Source organism: Petaurus breviceps, unplaced genomic scaffold, assembly GCF_028583685.1.
Source record: "Petaurus breviceps papuanus isolate PSGF00001 unplaced genomic scaffold, PetGlider_PUasm1.0 172, whole genome shotgun sequence".
NCBI classification, from domain to species: Eukaryota; Metazoa; Chordata; class Mammalia; order Diprotodontia; family Petauridae; genus Petaurus; species Petaurus breviceps.
The window spans coordinates 5,488,687-5,509,779 of NW_027185755.1; the positions used below are offsets into that span (position 1 = coordinate 5,488,687).

The 21,093-nt window shown below is 51.4% G+C and overlaps 1 protein-coding gene across 3 annotated transcripts in view; it reads right to left on the reverse strand.

The window, feature by feature from the left end:
• Positions 1-21,093, reverse strand: part of PDE4A (phosphodiesterase 4A) — a 34,462-nt gene that overhangs the window by 2,288 nt on the left and 11,081 nt on the right. For 2 of the 3 annotated variants that reach the window (XM_069083090.1, XM_069083089.1), the window contains 11 exons: positions 11,337-11,528; positions 11,038-11,071; positions 10,776-10,849; positions 10,648-10,697; positions 10,127-10,239; positions 5,470-5,563; positions 4,349-4,539; positions 3,230-3,328; positions 2,872-3,036; positions 1,449-1,548; positions 897-1,051 (listed from right to left, as the gene is read on the reverse strand). In XM_069083090.1, the coding sequence (XP_068939191.1) occupies positions 897-1,051; positions 1,449-1,548; positions 2,872-3,036; positions 3,230-3,328; positions 4,349-4,539; positions 5,470-5,563; positions 10,127-10,239; positions 10,648-10,697; positions 10,776-10,849; positions 11,038-11,071; positions 11,337-11,528 (1,267 nt within the window). Of the gene's footprint in view, positions 1-896; positions 1,052-1,448; positions 1,549-2,871; positions 3,037-3,229; positions 3,329-4,348; positions 4,540-5,469; positions 5,564-10,126; positions 10,240-10,647; positions 10,698-10,775; positions 10,850-11,037; positions 11,072-11,336; positions 11,529-18,199; positions 19,672-21,093 lie in introns of those variants that run through there. The other variant, XM_069083091.1, reaches the window with a different exon arrangement.

Below are 21,093 nucleotides of genomic sequence, written 5' to 3' on the forward strand. Positions count from 1 at the left end.
CACACACACACACACACACACACACACACACACACACACACACACACGGCAAGGTGCTGATTACAGCTCCATCAAATCCCTGATCCTGACTCCGCTCACACTGCCCACCCAACTATTATGTCAATTACCCTTTCTACCTTCCATGTTAATGACCTCCCAATGATCCTTCTCCCTACCCCTTGTACTACATCGATGATCACTCCAGGCCCTTAACTAGGCATTATAGTGCTGGAGTTTTTTGGGGGGAGGAGTAGAATAGTTTACCCCATTTGAATGTAGTCATTCTGGGCCTTCAAGAGGCAGAAACCTATAGAGAATAACCCCAAGGCCCCAAAACTCCAAACCCTAGGGGGAGGGGGAGGGAGCAGGTGGGTCCTACCCCACTCTTCCCCATGTTAAGAAAGAACCCAAAGCAATAGGACTCTAAGGACTGAACAAGAGAGAAGGAGGCTGCATTTCAAGGTACAAGGCTGGTTGCCCAGATTATCTCAGAAGAGAGGAGTTGGACTATGCCCTCCCAGACGTCAGACACCCTCAGCACCCTGGGGCAAATGTCCAACAGATTGGTCCTGAGTACATTTCTTCCTCCCACCACTAACCATCACCCCAGCATCCTCTAGCATATCAATGACCATCACCCTCAGCTCCCCCTCTCCACCATATCAGTGACCATCCCCCAGCCCTTCTCTACCATGTCAATGACCATCCCTCAGTCCCTCTCTACCATATCAATGACCACCCCCAAGCCCTTCTTCACCATGTCAATGACCATCATCCTCAGCTCCCCTCTCCACCATGTCAATGACCATCCCCCAGCCCCTCTCCACTATGTCAATGACCATCACCCAGCTCCTCTCCACCATGCCAATGACCATTCCCCCCAAGCCCTTCTTCACCATGTCAATGACCATCCTCCGAAGACTCTGCCTCTGCCTCTTGTTCAGGTTCTGGAAGATGTCACAATTCTCCTCCTGTAACAGCTTGAAGCCCACAGCCAGGTGGTGATTCTCCAGCACAGACTCGTCATTGTACATCAGAGCTAGTTCTGAGTCTGGGGACAGGCCACTTCAAGTCAAACACAGGGGAGAGTGCCTCTGCTTGGCCTCTCCTCCAGCTCCCCACATCAAGTGATCTTCACTCCACTCCTCCTCACTTTCCTCTCCCAGGATCCCTCCCTTGTAAATCCTCCCTACCCTTCCTCCAAGTCCTTTTCCCAAGGACCCTTCACTCCAGAGACTCCTCCACCTTTCAACCCACTGTCCCAAGCTCTAGTTACTCTAACATTAGGGATAAGGGTGTAGGGGCTTAAAGACTTGAGGTGTTTCTGGGGGTTGAGGGATTTAGGACCAGAAGGGACTTTTCTGGGTCCAAACCCTTCATTTGGGAAGGAGGGAAACTAAATGTAAAGAGGATAAAAGCCTTGCTGAAGACAGGAGAGAAGGTCTTACTGGTATTGATGAGGAACTGGTTAGAGACCCCTGGGTGGTCAACATCATGGATGGCGGCAGCGAACAAAGCAGCTAGGATTTCCAGGTCTGTGAACACGGCCTAGGGGCACAGGACACAAAGGGGCAAAGGGATAAGGGACCACCTCCCCAGCAGGGTGAATGAAAAACAGGGGCCCAGGGACACAGAGGGGCAGGTTCCCACAGGAGGAATGGGGATCAGGCAGCAAGCAATAAGCAAAAGGTCAGGGGCTTATGTGATCATGTAATTTCTCTCTCTCAGTGACTCCTCATGACCTGCTGACTAAAGTAAAGGAGCCAACGTGGCACAGCTTCCAGTGTTCTCAGCTGTGTCTGACTCTCCATGACCCCATTTGTGGTTTTCTTGGCAGAAATACTGGAGTGGTTTGTTATTTCCTTCTCTGCTTATTTTACAGATGAGGAAACTGAGGCAAACAGAGGAGTCTTCCTGACTCCAGGATACCCAGCTGCCCTAAGTGGAGAGATTACTAGCCCTAAATTCAGAGGAGCTGGGTTCAAATCCCACCTTTGGTGCTTATTACTTATGGGTGACCTTCCAAAAGTCACTTAGTATCAATCAATAAACATCTATTATGTGCCAGTCATGTGTTAGATTCTGTGCTAAGCGCTGGACTCTCATTAGGCCTCAGGTTCTTTCATTTGTAAAATGAGAGGTTTGACCTATATAACCTCTAGGGACCTTTCTATCTCCCTATCTAGGGACTAGATAGACGATCCTTTAAATTCTTAAGTCTGACATTCAAGGCCTTCCATAATTTTACACTACTGCTCCCCTTTATGTATACCCTCCATATTAGGTAAATTTGACTTTTCTCCATACACTTCTACTGCCCTTCCCTCCCCATCTTCATTCCTTTGCTTATACTTTCCTCTAGTCCTCCTCCTTTCTTTGAGACCCAATTAAGGTGCCATTCTCTCCAAGGACTCCATCGTCTAGTAGAAGCCAGGAAGATTTGGGTTCAAATCCTGCCTCAGTAACTTATTAGCTAAATGTGACTTTGGCCAAACCCCTTAATCTCTTTTTGCCTCATCTGCCAAGTAAGGGAACTGGATGACCTCTACGACCCCTCCCAGCTCTAAATCTACAATATTTTAAAATCTTACATTCTCTCCTATCACCTTCCTTACCTTTTCCTAGGATATTTTGCATCTGCCCCTGTCACAACCTACCTGGTATCTCATCTATTTCTGTATGATTGGAGTATGAGTGCCTAAGAGCAGACTCTACAAGGCCTTAGCTGACTCTGTATCCCCAGCACTGAAGAAATGGCGTTACACAGAATAAACAATAAGTATTTCTTGAGTTGAATTGGGCTTGAAGGACTCCAGGGGCCCAACAGGGTTTAAGAGGGCAGGAAGGTGTGGGGCAGGTAGCTGGCCTTACATCCAGTGCTGGGGTGGCCAGAAGCACGTGGGTGGACTGCAGAACGTCAGCGGCATGCAGGCTGTTGTGGTAGGCCACATCAGCATGGTAATGGTCCTCCAGAGTCAGCATGTAGGTTACCAGAGTATCCACTGGGATCTTAAAGGTCTTCAGCAGGTCCCTCTCCTAGGAAAGAACCAGGGAAGTAGTCACTACCTCCTCCCCAAAGCCTTCCTTCATTGGCATGCCCCCTAACCCCCCCAGGAGAAAGTGATCTTGGCCTTGTCAAGTTTCTCAGAGCCCCCTACCTGGATGCCTCATTTTCCCCTCTCCAGTCCACCCCATCTCAGCCACCCCATGAGAACCCATTCCCCCACACCTGGAATATGGTATACATAATACATCCTAGCGATCGGCCATTGGAGAACTCAGCTACTTGGAAGATGTTAAGGCCCCACTTGTTCAGGTTTTCCAGCTCCTGGTAAGATGGTAGAAGGAAGTTCAGACCTGGGGTCAGAGGCCTGCATCTTCCCCCCAATCTCAATATGTCCACAGAAGGACTGTGAGGGATGTTGGCCCAATTCTCCATTCTTACAGGGGAAGACTGCTGTGCCCTGTGCCTAAATTGAGCTAACTACACACATATCACTTCACCTGTGGGATATATAAGAAGCACTGGGAAGGTTCCCTTTCCACACCAAAATATCTCCCCAGCCAGTCTGTCACAGGGGCTGAAATTTCACCTTTAAGTCTTCCTTTGGGTTAAGCCAAGGATGGAAAACTTTCAGCCTTCAAGCCATAGTCAAAAGGCTGCACTTAAGGCCCTACAAGGCCGTAGGTTCCCCACCCTTGGGTTAAGCCATTGACTAGTTATGAAAATGAGACAGTCCTATCAGAGGCAAAATACTGTGTGTGATCTTGGGCACATCACTGTACTTCCCTGCCTCAGTTTCTATAATAAGGAGGTTGGACTAGCTGGCTTCTGAGGGGTCCTCTCAGCTCTAGAGCTATGGTCTTAGTCAAGACCTAAGTCCCTTCCCCCCTTTTGGGCTTTAGTTTCCTTCTCTGAAAATGAAGATTAGATAAAAACAAAGGTTCTTCACCTCTCTGGTGTCCCAGACCCCTCTGGCAATCTGGTGAAGTATTTGGACCTTTCCTCAGAATACATGTGCAATGGAAAGAAATGCTAAATTGCACTTAAGGATTAATCAAAATAAAGATATTTTTTCACCCAAGTTCATGGATCCTCCCTCCAGGGCCCCCCACCCAAAAATCACTCAGGATCCATGGAGTAGAGGTTAAGAATCTCTGTATGATCTCACAGCCACTTTCTGCTCTTAAAACACCGGGCCTCAAATTGAAAGGTTATCATTGATTAATGTGAATCACTCAATCATACTCTCCCCAAGGGAATGGGGAGCCGGAAAGGGTCAGATTCAAAATCCAAGAGGACCTAGTAGATGAGCCCCCACACAAAGGTGTGTACACAAACACGCACCTTGCCCAGCAGCTCTTCCTGGTCAGTCTTGACCCCAAATCGGGGGATACCAGAGTTGCTGAGACTGGAACTATGTGTGAGCTTTTTGACCCCACTGATCTGGGACATGGGTTGCCTCTGTGGCCGTTGCTGAAGCTGCTTCTCCTGCTCCTTGGGCGTAGGGGATGGTATCTCTACGTCAGCCTGCTTGTCTATAGAGGATAGGGGAAAGAGAGATCCACAGGGCATGAGCATGCCTAGCTATGGCCCCTGTTTGCCACCAAGACACCCCCACAGCTCCTCCAGGGATAGGGGGTACCCTTTCAAGGACCCCTCCCTCCCCAGGGTCTGGTGATCCTTGCTACACAGCAGGAGATAAGGGCTTTGGTAAGCTCACACAGGTAGAGGCTGTCATGGAACTGTTCATCTCGATGGCTATTCAGTGTCTGGAAACCACAGAAGATGCAGGGAGCCCTTCGGGAGGATGTGGGTCTGGGCAGGGCCAGATGGCCAGGATTGGGGTTGGTGTTTAGGTTGGGAGCTTGGAGAGAGGTTGGGCCAGGGGGCATGGAGGCCTGATAGTTGGTAGTCAGAGAGGGTAGGAACCGGGATGGGGACAACAGAGTGGGGTGCTGAAGGCCACAGTAGGACAGGGAGGCTTCATGGCCTGGCAGGAAGTTGTAGTAGTGGCTTGAGTTAATCCGGGCGCTGGAAGGTGGAGGCAGCAGAGGAGGGAGGGGGATGGGTGTTGGGGCCTCGGGCTCCATGGCCCCCCCAGGCACCATCGAGGGGGGCGGGGAGGGGGCGCAGGGCACCCTCTCCCAGGGCCTTCCTGCACACCCCCCCTCACTACACCAAGACCTGTATTATGATCTCAGGTGGCCCACTAGCCAATAGCTTGGGACTACCTGGAATGTATTTGCATAGTAGGCTCCCATTGGCAAGAACCTTCAGAGCTAGCCCCTGAGCCCAAGAGGGACAACTTCAAAGTTCCCATTGACTTTCTTGGGGGACCTCTCTGCCCTGATCATGGGCCACAGTTAAAGAGTTTTCTTCTTCAGAGGCCCTGAGGTTGAGAGTCGGGACTTCAGTACACTGTGCTTGGGCTATGCAGGAGCCCAGCGAGCTCCCCACTCACTCACCCAGGAAGGTGGTGGAGATGTATTCCGAGACCTGGTTCCCAGACCGGCTCATTTCCGAAAGGTGTGTCAGCTCACGGTTCAACATCCTCTTGAACTATCGAGTCCAGTGTCGTGGAGGGTATGGGGAGAAATGGGAGACATGGTAAGGAGGAAGAGGCTGGCTAATCCAGGGCTGTGGGGCAGTGGACTATCTGAAGGGGGCGGGGGTCTCCCAATTTAGACTTCCCAAACCTCAGGGCTGGAAGGAAACTTAGCAAACATCCCTCATTTAATACAGTAAGGTCAAAGGAAGTAAGGTCTCACCGACACTTCAGCCAGTCAGTAAACATTTATTAAATGCCCACTACGGACAGGCACTGCTTAATCCCCTCACCTTAAAGATGGCCTTCCTTGCTAACAATTCTTTACGCTTCCCCTAGCACCCCTCTTTCTTTTTGCATAACCCTTGGGGACTGCCAGAGCTAGAAAGACACCAGAAGGAACCCTCCCTCCCCATGCCATGGGGCTGAGCTCTGGCCAAGGGGATATTTGGGGGAGTACACTCTTTAACCCTCCCCCTTTCTTGTAGGAGAGAGGGGTTCATGTTTGGAGGTAGGACCCTAGGGGAGGAGGCACCCCCGACACTGTCAGGGAGGGAGCTGGAAGAAGGGGAGGGGCTACTGCCTCCCTGGTAGAGCCAATGGAGTGGAAAGAGAGCTCAGTCTCCATGGTGATGGGAGTCTCCTCAGCAACTGCCCCTCCAACCAGCAGCTCTGGCTGCCGGGGGGGGGGGGGGCAGCCAAGGGCACCTTAACCCCCAGCTTCTCAAGACCCCAAGCCAGAGACTCTTGGGAGTTGTGAGGGTACTGCATTCCTGGGTACTCTGGAAAGTGGAAGCAGCCAGGAATGTTGCTCCCACTCCATTCTGGGACTTGTCCCTTGGGAGTTCCAGGCATGCTGGCACTCAGTCACCCCCAAATCTGGAATGTCCTTGGGTGGGGTGGGAGTCCAGGCTTACCCCCCTCTCAGAAAGAAATAGGGGTATGAGGCCTCAGAGTGAATATGGGGACTCCCTAATGGAGGAGGATTGAGAGTAAGCCTTTTCTCCCACATACTGTCCTCCTGGGCCTCAACTCACAATTTACACACACACACACACACACACACACACACACACACAGGACTGTAGGATGGACAAAGGAGATAGCAGCATAAGATCAGAGAGCCTGGGTGGGTAGGTCAGGGGGCTCCCTGCTTATCCCATCTCCAGAATACATACAAGACACACACAGGCATAAGCATGCCAGGCCTGTGACATTGTAATTGAAGAAAGAAGGACACAGCCCTTAGATATCTAGGGCTCTCTCTGGTGGCCCCCACAGTCATTACTGTGACCCTTAAGGTTGGAGATATTTCTATTTCCAACCTCACATAGCCCCCCTGAGCCCCTAGATAACATGGAGCCTGGAGTGGAAAGTAGGGAATGAGGGTTTACTTTAATACTGTAGTCTGACCCCCATAGTGAGGCTATGTCAAGTAGTCATCATAGCAGCTGGAGCTTCCTAAGTGCTGGCCCAGGGCACTGGGGGTCTGCACACTCAGACTCAGAGAATCACATAGCACACAAGTTCCCTAAGAGGGTCACAGCCATAGACACACACAGAGGCACACACGGTCACAGTCACACAGGCTCATAGAGAAACACAGAAACACTATCATACAGTGACAGTCACAGGCATGCATAATGTCACTTACATACTTAGAGGCACAAACACACAAGACATAGTCACAGACTTACCCACAGGTACAGATACATACACAGCAATGGAGAGCCACAGACACAATCTCAGACATTCAGAGTCACAGACACACACAGAAACAGTCAAAGAAACCTAATTCTGGTCACGGAGTTACATAGGTATAGGCACAGACAGTCATAGTTATGTGTCCAGAGAGTTGCTGGGAGTGGGAGATAAACACAGAAAGAATCCTGGACACATAACACATATATAGACGGAGTCATAGGCACACAAGTTGCAGACACACAATCACAAAAACGGAGATCTCAGACACATGAAGAAACAGACACAAATAGGGTTACACTTGCTTACACATACAATTCACACACAAGAGTAACATACACTCAGACCACAATCACATACAGACAATCATGACAGACAGATGCAGGATCAGAGATACACACAGTCACACACATACACACACACACACACACACACACACACCCCTTTATACAAACACCCAGGGTCACAGATAACACATAGTCATACACACAGGGTCACAGACACTCAGATCACAGTCACATTACAGAAAGATAAACAATCAGGGTCACAGGTACACATAGTCACACACACAGTGACAGACAGATCATAGTCATATAAAGACAGCTAGACAACCAGGGTCACAGATACAGGGATACAGACACGCAGACCAGAGTCAGATAGACACTCAGGGTCATAGACACACACACTCTTAGATCATAATCACACACACACACACACTGACTGACACCTAGGATCATACATACACACTGTCACACACACAGGTTTTCAGACACTCAGATCATAATCACAGACAGTCACCCAGGGTCACAGATTCACACAACCATATACATGGAGCCACAAACTACACAGATCACAATCACACACAGTCACAGATACACATATGCTGAGTTGCAAACATAGGGTCACAGAGACATAGTCACAGACACAGATTCAGAGGTGGCAGCAGCAGTATCCATGAGAGCTAAAACTAGAGTGTCCCCTCCCTGCCCCCCAGCCCTGGCCCTGCTGGGCTCCCTACCTGGTCCCACCAGCCCACCAGCCATGGTTTGGAGCAGGTCTCACAGAAGAAATCCACCAGTGGCATCTTCTATCCTCAGCCCCCAGGCCGGGGCAGGGGGGAGGCCAGATGCAGGTGGTGGAGCAGGACAGGGTGGTGTCCTGGGGGTGGGGGCAGTGGGCCACTGGGTTGGGGAGGGGGTCCTCTCCCCCTTTGGTGGGGGGCCAGGGATACAGGCAAACAGAAATTAAGAGGACCCTGTTGTTTGGGCCCCAGCCTGGGTACAGAGATGGCTTCTAGGATCCTGGGGGGAGATTCAGGCCGCCGGGCTTGGGTAGGGGGGGGGCCGGGGGCTCTCTCCTCTAAGGCCGCAGCCCCCTCCCTGCTCCCAGCTCCCCGGCCCAGCCTGGCCAAGCCTATTACATCCTCCGGGTGCCCCCAGGCCAGCCCTGGCAGGCCCCCCAAGCCCTCTCTGGCACTTGCGGTCCAGAGGTCTCCCTAGCAGCAGCAGCGGTGGCGGCAGCAGCGGCAGCGGCAGGGTCAGAGGGAGGGGAGGGACATCTTCCCATGGAGATGGAGGAGGAGGCGGAGGCAGCCAGAGGAGGGGGAAAGTAAGAGGCTGGGCTTCTTGAGGTGGGGGAAGGGATTGGGGGGAGTGAAGAATCAGTCGGGGTTCAGGCCCCTGTGGGGCTGCTCCCCACCGGGCCTCAGCAGTAGAGCCGCAGGCAGGATCCTGGGTGTTTGTGCGTGTGTGTGTCTGTGTCTGTGTCTGTGTGTGCATGTCCCAGCCCCTCACTGCAGCACTGGCGGAACAGACTGGGATGTGATGTCAGGTGGTGCTGGGGGGGGGGGGGAGAGCTGAGGGGAGGAGGAGGAGGAGGAGCTGTTAAAGGGGCAAAGAAAGCAGGAGGAACATCAGTGCAGGGATGCAGGGCTAGACACACAAAGATGTGTCTGTATATGCAGTGTCTGTGTGTGTCCGCGTGGACACAAAGACACAGATGTGCAAATACATCAGTGTAAAGGATTAGTGCTCATGGGCATGGGTCTATATGTATACACACACACATACCCACAGAAAGACACATCGGCACAGACATGTAATGGAAAGTCAGACACAGACATCCAAGACACACACACTCTTTCTAGTCACACACATACACACTACATCACCAGAGACACAGAGTACAGGGGAGGTAGGAGCATTCTCTGTTTTTCTGTCTGTCTGTCTGACTTGGTCTCCATCTCTCCCTCCTTTTGTGTCTCTCTCTGCCTCTCTCTCTCCCATCCCTATCTGTATCTCTATCTCTGTCTCTCTGTTTCTGTCTCTCTCTGTGTATTTCTCTGTGTGTATCTCTGTGTCTCTGTCTCTCTGTCTCTGTCTCTGTCTCTGTCTCTCTCTCTCTCTCTCTCACACACACACACACACACACACACACACACACACACAGCTGGGTCACCTAAGGGTGATGTGTTGACTTTAAAGAAATATTTTGCATCTGGAAACTTTGCTCCTTCTTACTTCCTCTATGTGCCCATCTCCCTAGCCCTGGAAGCTTAGGCCCCTCTGGGTTCAGTGTTACTCCCAACTGGTATGGGGGTGTGAGAGTCTCATTTTGAGGGTACCTTAGGATCAGAGATAGGACACAGGACCCTCAATGCCAGCCCCCCAGGTTGCTGAGCTCAGTGATGTAGAGAGGGACAAGCATATATCCTTAGGATCCTAGAAATCATCTCTATCCTCAGGCTGGGGAAAAGTACATAAGACCCAGAATACTGGTCACGTGCATGAGTCTTGGAGCCTAGTTCTGAGACCCTGGCAGTGCCAAGGAGCCCTCTGATTCATTCATTCACGGGGGCCAAGTAACCACAGGCTTACCTTGTGGGAGGCCATCTCGCTCACTGAACGGTACGTCTGCATTGTCTCTAACTGGTCTAGGCACCAGTCCAGCTCTTCCAGGGTCTCCCGGGCCAGCTGCTGGTATGTCTCCTCTGGGGAGTGGAGGGGGATGGAATGACAAGGGGGCTAGGGTGGCAAGATCAATGCTCTTCCTGGGTGAGAGAGTTGGCCCTCATCCTTGCTCAGGGTAAGAGGATAAGACCTGGCCAGGGTCCCTGAATGCTCATTGTCCAGGGGCCAATGTCCATTCTTTCATTCAAAATAAAAGTATTTGTTAATTGCAAGGCACTATGCTAGGAGACACAATGTTCAGAAAAGCTATAGCCCCTGCCCTCATGGAGTTCACTGTCTAATAGGAGATAATACAGTTGCAGAAAATGACAATAGGAAAATTTTTAAAGTGAATTAGATTAGTGCAAAGTGGTATAGCAGGAGGGGTCCACCTTGGGCAGGGCCCTTCATCACCCACTCCTTCCTCTTCCCATGTCAAGGGCTGTTACCTGAGAGTGTGGCCTTGCATACTGCTGGCTGATTGCCCATTGGGGACTTCCTGGAGAAAAACAGACATGGTATGAGCCCTCTCACAGCAGGTCCCTGAGCACCAGAGCCCCCCAGCCTGGGCACTCACTTGTTACCAACAGTGGCTGGAACATTGGCCAGAAGGGAGAAGTTACTTCGGACACTTCTTAGACTTGCCAGCACCTGGGGTGGCATAAGAAGGGTGGCCAGTGAAACTCCTGGTCACTGGGCCAGGCATTGAGGAAGAGTCCTGAGTAGGTGAGACCCCCTGATTGCCACCCATGAATCTCTAAATTGTCTTCCTTTAGTAGCTCGGCCCACACCACCACCACTACCACCCCTCCCTTCAAGGCTTTCCTCTTCAAACTGACCTGGGCAAAGGGTGTCACAATCAAGTCTTCATGTCTGTAACAAACCATAGTTGGGAGTGGGTTTCAGAAACCAAAGGTCAGAATTTAGAGACTTGGGGAGCTAGGTCTCCTATACCCCCAAACTGTGCCAATGGGGAGGCCATCAGGGATGGGAAAGGTGGGCACTGGGACTAGGGGCCAGAGTGCGTACATAGCCTTGGAGGGTTACAAACAAGAAGGTTTTTATCATGCTTGGGAAGTAGGGGAGGGGGTGTTGAGTCCAGATGATTTTGGGAAGGGTTAGGAGGAGGTATGCTCACACTTCACTGGCAATGGAAGAGTTTCGGGACATGGTCTTGGGTGACATGTCATAGTCGCTGTCCGAGCGGTACAGGAAAGACTCACGGCGCTGGCTCTGAGGGGCACTGGGGGGCAGCACCAGCCCCGGGCTCGCCTGCGAGTCCAAGGGGCTGCGTCCTGAGGATGGGGAAGGCCCATTCTCCACCTCAAAGCTGCAAAAGGGGGAGAAGGAGAAAGGCAGAGGAAGAGGAGGGGGAGAAAAACAATGAGAGACAAAGAAGTAGAGACAGATGGAGAGAAATAGAGACAGATGAAGAAAGAAAGAGACAGACCAACAAAGACAGAGGTGGGGGCAATGATATAGATAGGAATTGAGGGAGAGACAATGAGAGATACGTTTAGAGAGAAAGAGATAGGAGACAACTAGCAGGAGACATGGAAAGACAGAAGGTAAGCAGGGGCCCTCTTCCAGGCACAGCCAAAATGGTCATCTCCTACCCACCCCACTGACTGAGCTGGGCTCCCTTGAACCTGGAGGTGGTGCAGCAACACCATGGCAAGTGTCAGATGTGGCATCAGGAAGTCCTAGGTTTAAATCCAGCCTCAGACACGTAATAGCTGTGTGACCCTGGGCAAGTCACTTAACCTCTGCCTGCCTCCGTTTCCATGTCTGTGTAAAATGGGAAGAATTTTCACCTCCCTCTCAGGGCTGTTGTGAGGGTAAAATGAGGTATTTATAAAGTATTTGCAAAGTGTTACATAAATGGTAGCTATTATTATTATTACTATGGAGTTGTGTGCATGGAAAAGCAAGTATCAGAGCAGGGAGACTGTAACTTCGGGGTCTCAGATTAAATCAATTAGTGGGAAGGTTTGGAAGAAGGAAAGAAGGAAAGAGTCTGGAAATGAGGGTTTGAGTCCTAGTCCCAGCATCAGGCTTTGCTGTTGATGTTGAATAAATCTCTTTAAATTGAATTGGCTAGGTCCTAACTTTGCCAGTCTTATCATGGGGCCTCATCAAGTCACTTCCTTGGTATGGACTTTTATTTCTCCACCTGAACAGTCAGGGAACTGAAGGAGATGCTCTCTGACGTCCTTGAATCTCTGTGATTTTCTGTGTCTAAGTCCCTCCTGACTCCCAGAGCCTAGGGATGAGAGAAAGGATGTGGCCAGGGAACTAGCCCCTCCTCCCAAGTCACTGAGGAACGTGGGTACTATTTCTCTAGGCTCCATCTCAGGCTTTTCCCAGAGGGAATGAGTATGAGACTTATAGTTTTAGGGGACAGTCACATACACACACACACACACACACACACACACACACACCAGACATAGAGACACACAGAGGGAAACTGACAAAGACTGGACAGAAACTGACAGACTAAGAAACCACAGGAAAAGACAAGCACAAAACTAGAGGAACTGTTTCTGATTGTATGAGAAGCAGAAACAAAGAGAGAATCAAAGAGTCTAAGAGACGGACAGACTATTTCTGAAGAAGTGGGGAGGGCTAGCCCCTGACTGACAGAGAAAAGGAATCGGCAGTTCAGTCCTGGCCTTGGCACCTAGCCCAGCTCCGTCCTGGCATGGTGCCTGCCCCACCCTCCCCTGGGGGCCCACGTCTGTGCACTCCAGAGCCCTGGGGCTGGGTACAGGTGTAAGGGGGGGAAGGTCTCATGAGCCCCCTGTTTGTGCTTCCAGGAGTTCAGCCTCGTCTTAACCCTGTCCTTGCCACACAACAAGGAGCCAGCCCAGCCTGGAGGAGGGAAAGGTAAACTGTGATCAGGTCGGATTTGAAAGAGAAAAGTCTGATCCCAGGAGAAGGATTGGTAACTTCCCTGCCAGGGGATGGAGGTTTAGAATCTGTGGGCATGTCCTGTGGCAGGAACAAGGGGAGCATAGACACTCCAAGGTGGGTGGATGGAGATGTTCTATACCACTGTCATCCAATCTTCACCCATCACAACCTGAGATGCCAAAGTCTCTCTGCAGGTTTCCCCTAAATCCAGCAAATTCATTCTACAATGTAACCTCCGGTGGAGAAATCAACACACATAGGGGCTGTTTGGGGGAGCCTTTGATTCAGGTCTTTCTGTCTACCTGTTCTGGTAGTGCTCTCTTCATTCAGCCTACCTAACTCCCTAGTAATGTTATCTCAACAAAGAGCTAAGGAAGGGAAAGAAGCCATTCCAAGTGCCGATTTGGGGTAGTATCTAGTATTTTGGTCCAAAGGCTCTCCTCCTCCATCTTTTTGCTTTTTCATACACTCTCTTCTGGCAATGACACTCACTCCTCTCAGGGTTTCCACCACTACCTTCCTCGAGTTGGCTTCTAAATCTTCAGCTCCACTCCTGAGCAGTGTTCTGAGCTCTCAAACTGCTTCTCTACCTCATATAGCTGTTCCCCTGGGTCTTGGATTTAATGTGTCCAAAACCAAGCTCATTATCTTTGCCCCCAAATTTGCTTCTCCTGCTGACTTCACTATTTTTGCCTGTGACGCAATCATTGACCATTAAGTCTCCCATATTTTACCCTTGGGTTATCTTTGTCTTTTCCGTCTCCTATATCAATTGATAAAACTTTCAATTCCAACACACACACATATATACACACCACATGCCTTTCTACTTCCTCGGCCCTATCCTACTATAAGCCAACAATCACTGGCCTGAATAATTATAATAAAACTGTACGTCTTCCAGATTACACTACCCCCCCCCTTCCCAATCCGTCTTTCATACTGTTGTCAGACTCATCTTTGCTTTTCAAGTAAGATTCAGATTCATCTGGCTGGCTTTCAAGGCCTTTCACAGTCTGGCCTAAACCTACTTGTATCTCCTATAATATACATTTTACTTCATGTCCTGTACATGTCCTATCTCCATTTCTTTGCTTATGCTATTCCCTATACCTAAACTCCTCCCCTTCTTTTTGTACTGAACATGTATGTATGTATGTATGTATATTAGCCCAACTTAAATGCCACCCCCAAAATGACTTGCCTGATCTCCCCCTTCTCACTTGCAATTCACATAGGACCTAGTTTGCTCCTAGAGGCAGCTGGTGGTACAGTGTATCGATAGCGCCTTGAGAATGGAGTAAGGAAGACCTGAGTTAAAATCTTGTCTCAGACACTTAATAGCTGAGTAACCCTGGACAAGTTCATTAACCTCTGCTTTCTCAAATGTAAAATAGGAATAATTACAGTATCCACTTTGCAGGGTTGTTGAGGATCAAACGAGATAGTCGTTTGTAAAAGCATGTCCTCTGCACAGTGCCCAGCACATAGTAGGTGCTGTATAGATGTCTAGTGTCTCTGATCCATTTTACATGTTATATTGTACATTTGTAACTAGAATATTGCATATGTATGTGCTTTATCTCTCCACTGGACTTTATGCTGAATGAATCCAGGGAGTGTATTTTATCTAAATGTATTTTCCCCTAGAACTAAGCACAGGACACAGATGCTATCTGATCAATTGAATTGAATTTGACCAGTAAACCACCCCGTTTTCTTCCTCCCCCCACCTTGAGCACAGATAACTGAGTTACTTGTGGTTTCTGACATCTCCCCTCCATTCTCCCAAAATTCCTGAATTTTCTTTCAGTTCCTTTAGGCCCTGACATACAGGTTCCATGCCACCTTTTCCATCCACCCACCCCAGTAGGTCAAATTTTGCTGGGAAGGGGGTAGGAATTCATGGGTACCTGGTACACTGCTTCAGCTATCCACACTGGCCCCTGCACTACCCCCACCCACTGCAACAGCCTCTCCCTCCTCAGGTTTCTGGGTCTGATTTGGTCGCCTAGGAAGTTCCCAATGTAGTGACTACAAAATAAGTATATTGGAGAGGGGGAGAGAGAATTTCAGTGGCTGAATGTATGTTTGTGTCCCCGAAACTGTGTGTGGTTGTGTGTATGACTGCTGTGTGTCTTCAAGACTGCCATCTCATAGCTGTCTGCTCTAAGTATGGATGACTTTCTGTCACTGCTCTGAGTTTGTATTCAATGTGTCTGTGTGTGACAAAGTCTGTTTTTGAGACTACTGTTACGTCTCTGTTCTCATGTGTATCTAAGACTGCTGTATGACTTCAACATGCTGAAACTGCTGGGCCTCTGTGTTTGTGAGTTGTGTCCTATGAGACTGCTGCTGCCTGTCAGCTGGGTAGCTCTTAAGGCTACTGTATTGTTGTTCCTGGGTTGGGGAAAACTTAAGGCTAGCATGGTAGATCTAGAAAGACCCAGACCTATAACTTGTGAAGACAGCTCCCCTCCAGTGTGGTTTCACTGGAAGCCTGGTACAGGGGCTCCTTCCATTGGGAAGTTGACCAGGGCAAAAGGATTAAAGACTTAAAATTGGTGGGGTGGCTAGGTGGTGCAGTGAATAGAGCACCAGCTTTGGAGTCAGGAGGATATGAGTTCAAATCCAATCTCCAACACTTAACACTTACTAGCCATGTGACCTTGGGCAAGTCACGTAACCCCAATTGCCCTGCCTTCTCCCCTCCAAAAAGCAAAAAAAAAAAATCTTAAAATTGCATAGAACTTGAGAGGCCTCATTTTGCAGATAAGGAAACTGAGGCCCTGGAAGGTTCAATGACTTGCTCAAGGTCACATCTGGCCCCAAAGGTGGGATTTGATCTCACCTCCTCTTGTCTTTTCACAAGGAGCAGGCTCCTGTCCTGAATCCTGGTATCCTTCTCTAAGTCCCCCAGACCTTGTTCCCCCCACCTCCTACCCTTAAGTTTCTCAGTCCCTGCCTTGCTCCTCCAAGTCCTCTCAGCTCCTGCATTCCCTCAGCTCTTGTCTCCCCCACTAAGCTCCTCTCAGGCCCCTCAGACCCTCCCAAGTCCCCAGTGACTCCTATAAAACAGGCCCTCTCTCCTCCTCTGTTCCCCCAGGCCTCCCTCTCTCGGACTCTAAATATACTCAGAGACACAGGAATTTTCCCCTCTCTAGTTTCCCCAGTACCTCAGCCGGGACAAGCTAGGGTTTCAGGGCCAGGGCTCTAGCTTGGGCACTGTGAGAAGGGGTGGTGGTGGGGGGGAGAGATTGAGAAGCCTAGGATATGGGGCAAAATGCAGTTTTCAGCTGGCTGAAAAAGGGCTCAGGCCTTCCCTTTCCCAAGCGGAGCAGGCAAAGTCTGGGCCTAGTAGGACCCGGGTCTGGGTCCAGGCCACGAGGCTGGACACCCACCTGACAGATTTGGTGAGTCGGTGCTGGCGAATGTCCTCGTCGCTGAAGGAGAAGTGTGTAGCGGGCTCAGACCCAGCACCCAGGAAAGGCAGGGGCCGATCTAAGGGCAGCGCCAGGGCCAGGGCCGGGGGCCGAGGTTGGGGTCGGGGCTGGGCGGGGGTCGCCCCCACCTCCCCCGGGGAGCCGGGTGGGCAGGAGCCAGAGAACATGGGAGCGGTGCATGGAGAAGCTGGGTACACAGCGGGAGCAGACTGGGGCTGGGCTTGGCGCCGGGAGTCCGGCGCGGGTCCGGCTCCTCGCAGCCCCAAAGCAGAAGGTGGCAGTGGAACCGCAAGTCTGCTATCGGGAACGGCCCTGAGGGCGGAGGGGACACACCAGAGTCTGGGACCTGTGGCCCCGCCTTTGGCAGGAGGGGCCGGGAGAACAGCCCAGGGTCACCCCCAAGGGACGGGACAAGACCCAGGAGTCCTGGAACCCGAAGCACAGCGCAGCTCTGGGAGGGAGGCGGGGCTGGCAGGAGCCTGAGCCTCAGGAAGCTTCTCTCAGAGGCACAAACTTTCCACTGAGTGACCGCACTCCCCTCCCTAATGACCCACCCAGAGCGGATTTAGGGGCGGGGAAGGGGGCTGTTCCTGCTGTGGCGGGGAGTGGGGTTGCTTCGGTAGGGTGTCCTTAAGGTGAGAAGTGACTTGAACTCCCTCACTGGAGATCGTATGCTCTGCTTCCCTTCCTGTCCTAACTCCCCGCAGACACCCCCAGCTCCCCCAACCTCTGGCCCCAGAGGGGCCATCACCGCAGGTTATTATGGCCTTTCCCCCAAGCGTCGGTCAGAGTCTCCGCCCTCCCCCACCCCCAAACCTCCCGGTGACGCCCGAGCTCCTCTGTGCCCGAGGGCAATGAATGCAGAGGGACTAGGGCTAGGTCCCCAACTCATAGCCTCTTGCAGCTCAGCCGGGAAGGATCCCAGGCCAACAGCAGAGCTAGGAGACTGTCTCCACTTGGACGTGGCCCCCCTCTTGTAAACTGTAGCAAGAAATTCGACTGAACACTAGACAGGGAGACAAATATAGACTAAGAAAAGACGTGGACCCAGAGACCGAGGGCCTTGGGACGCACCCCACTCGGCTTTCGATTCTCCTGGAGTTTCGGTCCCTTGTCTAGGGGAGGGAAGGGAATCGTTTTGGCCCAGCTAAGTCGCCAAAGACCCCACCTGCGGGTCGGTTTTGTCCCTGTACCACCCGTAGTTCCGCAGCCGCAATTCGAGCCAGCGGTGCCTAGTACCGGGCAGGTGCACTAAGAGGGAGGGGCTACAAGTACGCCCAGAGTTCTGAGGTATGGGAAAGACAATCAAAGCTTCTGGGTTTCCAGCTTCAGGTGACCTCCAATCGTGGAGGGATGAAAAGTAGGGTGAACGAAACACTGTCAGCACAGTTGAGGTCAGACCTCTTCTATTCTGGCCTCAGTGAAGGGCCAGGGCTGGTCTCGCCCCTTCCACCCGAGGGTGCCTCTCCTCTCCCCAACTCTCTCCCGGGCAGCAGAAAGAGGGCGGTCAATAGTTTTCCCGCCGCTTCCGAGAAGAGCTTTCCCCAGGCAGGTACCCCACCCGAGACCAGACTGGGCTGTGGGCCGCTGTCGGCTAAGGCTAGGGCTAGGTTGGGGGGGCGCACGGGCCGGCAGCACTTACCGCACCCGGGTCTGGCGGTGAGAGTCCCGGAGCCTCCGGCTGGGCTGCAGCCACTTTCGGAAGGTCGGAGAATTAGTGGAGAAAAAGACAGGCGAGTGGGGCGGCGTGGGTCGAAGGCGCGGGGGCCTGCCTGGGGATGACTCCGGTAGGAAAGCCTCGTCCTCTGTCTCGGACTCCCGCCTAAGCACCGGGCCTGACAGCAGTAGCTTCGGGATCCGGCCCAGGTTGGGCCCCCCGGCCATGGCCGGGCACGGGTCCGTGGCCCCGTGTCCTCCGAACAACCACGTGGGGCCCAGGAGAGATGGTTGGAGGCCTGGCTGTGGGCCCAGGCCACCTTCCTGCCTCTGCTGGGGCCTCCCCTCCAGAGCCGGCGGCTTGCGGAACGGGAGGCGGGGGGAATGGGGAGGACAAGGAGGGAAGGTCTGATCCCGCGGCCCCGCCTAGCTCAGGCTGGGGCCCTCCGACTGCGCTGTTCCGCCCCATCCCCTGCCCAGTGTCCCGCGCCCAGACCAGGGCTCCAGCCCTTCCGGCTTTTCTGGAGGGACAGACAAGAAGTGGGGGTCGAGGAAATGAGCCGCTCAAAGCAGGAAGCCCCCAGAAGCACCAGTTCTCAGTCTGAAGTAATGTCCTAGGGTCTACCAACCCTAGACACGACCTTACGATTCCCAAGGCCTCTGTACTCCGACAGGGCTCTGTGGCAGCTTTAGGGGCAGCCTGCACCAGTCAGCCTCCTTCCTCCTCAGACTGTATATTTGGAAAAGCGGAAGGTCAGTCGGCTAGGACTGGAATGGGTGGGTGGGGGGAGCAACGAGACCACAGCCTCTGGACAAAGAGGACCCCGCCGAGATATTCTCATTACAGGGACGCCTGATACAAGTTGGACTTTGTGGAGCCGCAGCTGCGGCGAGGCGCTTGTCAGGGTGGGCTCCACAATGGCCTCGGATTCAGAAGCGGTATTTCAGGCCCTCAGCTCAGCCTTAGCAGCTCCCCGAGAACAGTTTGATGCTTGTGCCCCTGACTCCCCCTTCAGGCCAGGGGCTCCGAGCTCCACCTAATTCTTCTCAGACCAGGGTCTTAGCTGCATCGGAGTGCAGCCTTCGTTGCAATAAATGTAGGATTTGCGATTTTTGTCCCTCCATCAGCTCAGATCACAATCCCTCTATAATTTAATCTTCAAATCAAGTATGATCTGCAACCATCCTGGAGATTTGCTTCTCTGAATTTATGTAGGTTGCCTCAGAGGATGGACAAGCAGTCCTTTACTTCGGTCTTCCCTATTCAAAGCCTTTCCAGCTTGGTAGAGCCTATCCGGGTTGTCTTTGGCTGGCACAGTCTCAGAAACCCCCGAGTGACGTCTCCACAGGCGGGAGGCATCTAAGAGATCTTTAGTACAGTCAGGGCCCATGGTTTGATCCCCACAAAGGTCAGTTAGCTCTCCTCCATTCCTGAATCTTAGGCTGAACCCTTAATCCAGTTTAAGTGTGATCTAACTACACTCTGAGCCCAGCCACAGAATGACCTATGTAAGTCACACTGGCCCAACCACACACTGACCTCTGACTTCAAACTCAGGTTAATGATAATAGCAGCTAATATTTATGTGGGACTTTAAGGTTTGCAAAGTACTTTACAGATGTTATTTCAGATGATCCTCATGACATCCCTGTGAAGAGGGAGATTATCCCCATTTCACAGATGAGGAAACTGAGGCTAAGATATTAAGTGACTTGTCCAGGAAGACACATCTAGTAAGTATCTAAGGAAGTCTTAGAACTCCAGTCTTTCTGACTGTAAACCCAGTACAAAATTCATAAAACTACCCTTCTGTCTTACTGTTTCTGTAACTCAGAGTCCCCCACCCCATGTATAATCCAGATTCAGACCCAAAGTCCTAGGATCTGTACCCCAACTCCATTCAGGTATGTCCTTATGTCTTCTCACTATCAAATTTCATCTCAGCATGGGCCTCCCTTTTGTTCTATCATTTCTGTTTCATTCCACTCTTTATGGTCCCATTTGGGGTTTTCTTGGCAAAGATACTAGAGTGGTTGCCATTTCTCCAGCACATTTTTACAGATAAGGAACTGAAGAAAACAGGGTTAAGTGACTTGCTCAGTGTCTGAGCAATTACAGTCTGAGGCCAGATTTGAACTCAGAAAGGTGTCTTCCTGATTCCCAGCCCAGTGCTCTGTTCATTTCAACACCTAGCTGCTCTGGGATCCCCTGGAGATACCCATAACCCCTTCTTGCACTGTAAATGGGACACCCTTGGTTAGGCTAAACCCCAGAGAGTGAGGGGAGGAATCTATTTAACATCAAGATACTCCTGACAGTCTCAGCTCACCAATCTGCTGTGAGGTCCATGAAGTTCTCCCATAGAGGTTAACAAGAAAAATTAACTCAATTCTCAATTATTTCAAGGTCTGTAAAGCTGTGAGAGAGGAAGTGTGCATATCCTTACCCCTATCCCACAGGTCAGGAAACTGAGGTTCAGAGAGGGCGAAGGGACTTATTGATCTATCTTCACACAGCTAGTCAAGTGAAGTCTCAGGCCAGATGTGAACCGAATTCTTTCCTGCCTGGGATCTTCCCACACACATACTTTGACTGAATCTTGAATGGTAGATTTTCAGGCTCAGGGACAAAAGAGTAGGAGGAGAGACTTGGGGTACCCATCTTTCCATGGCCCAGAGCCTGGGAATTGACTGGCACAGGAAGCTGTTTGGGGACCTGCTAAGATTAAACATCTCCAATGTGGACGGCTATTTATAATCCAAGATGGGGGGCACCTTCCCCCACAGACTGCCTCTTCCTATCAGGGCTGGAGAGGAAAGGAGGCTGTCATTTTAAGTAGGGGAGAAGGGTTTCCAGTTAAATAACTGGGGACCCAGTTA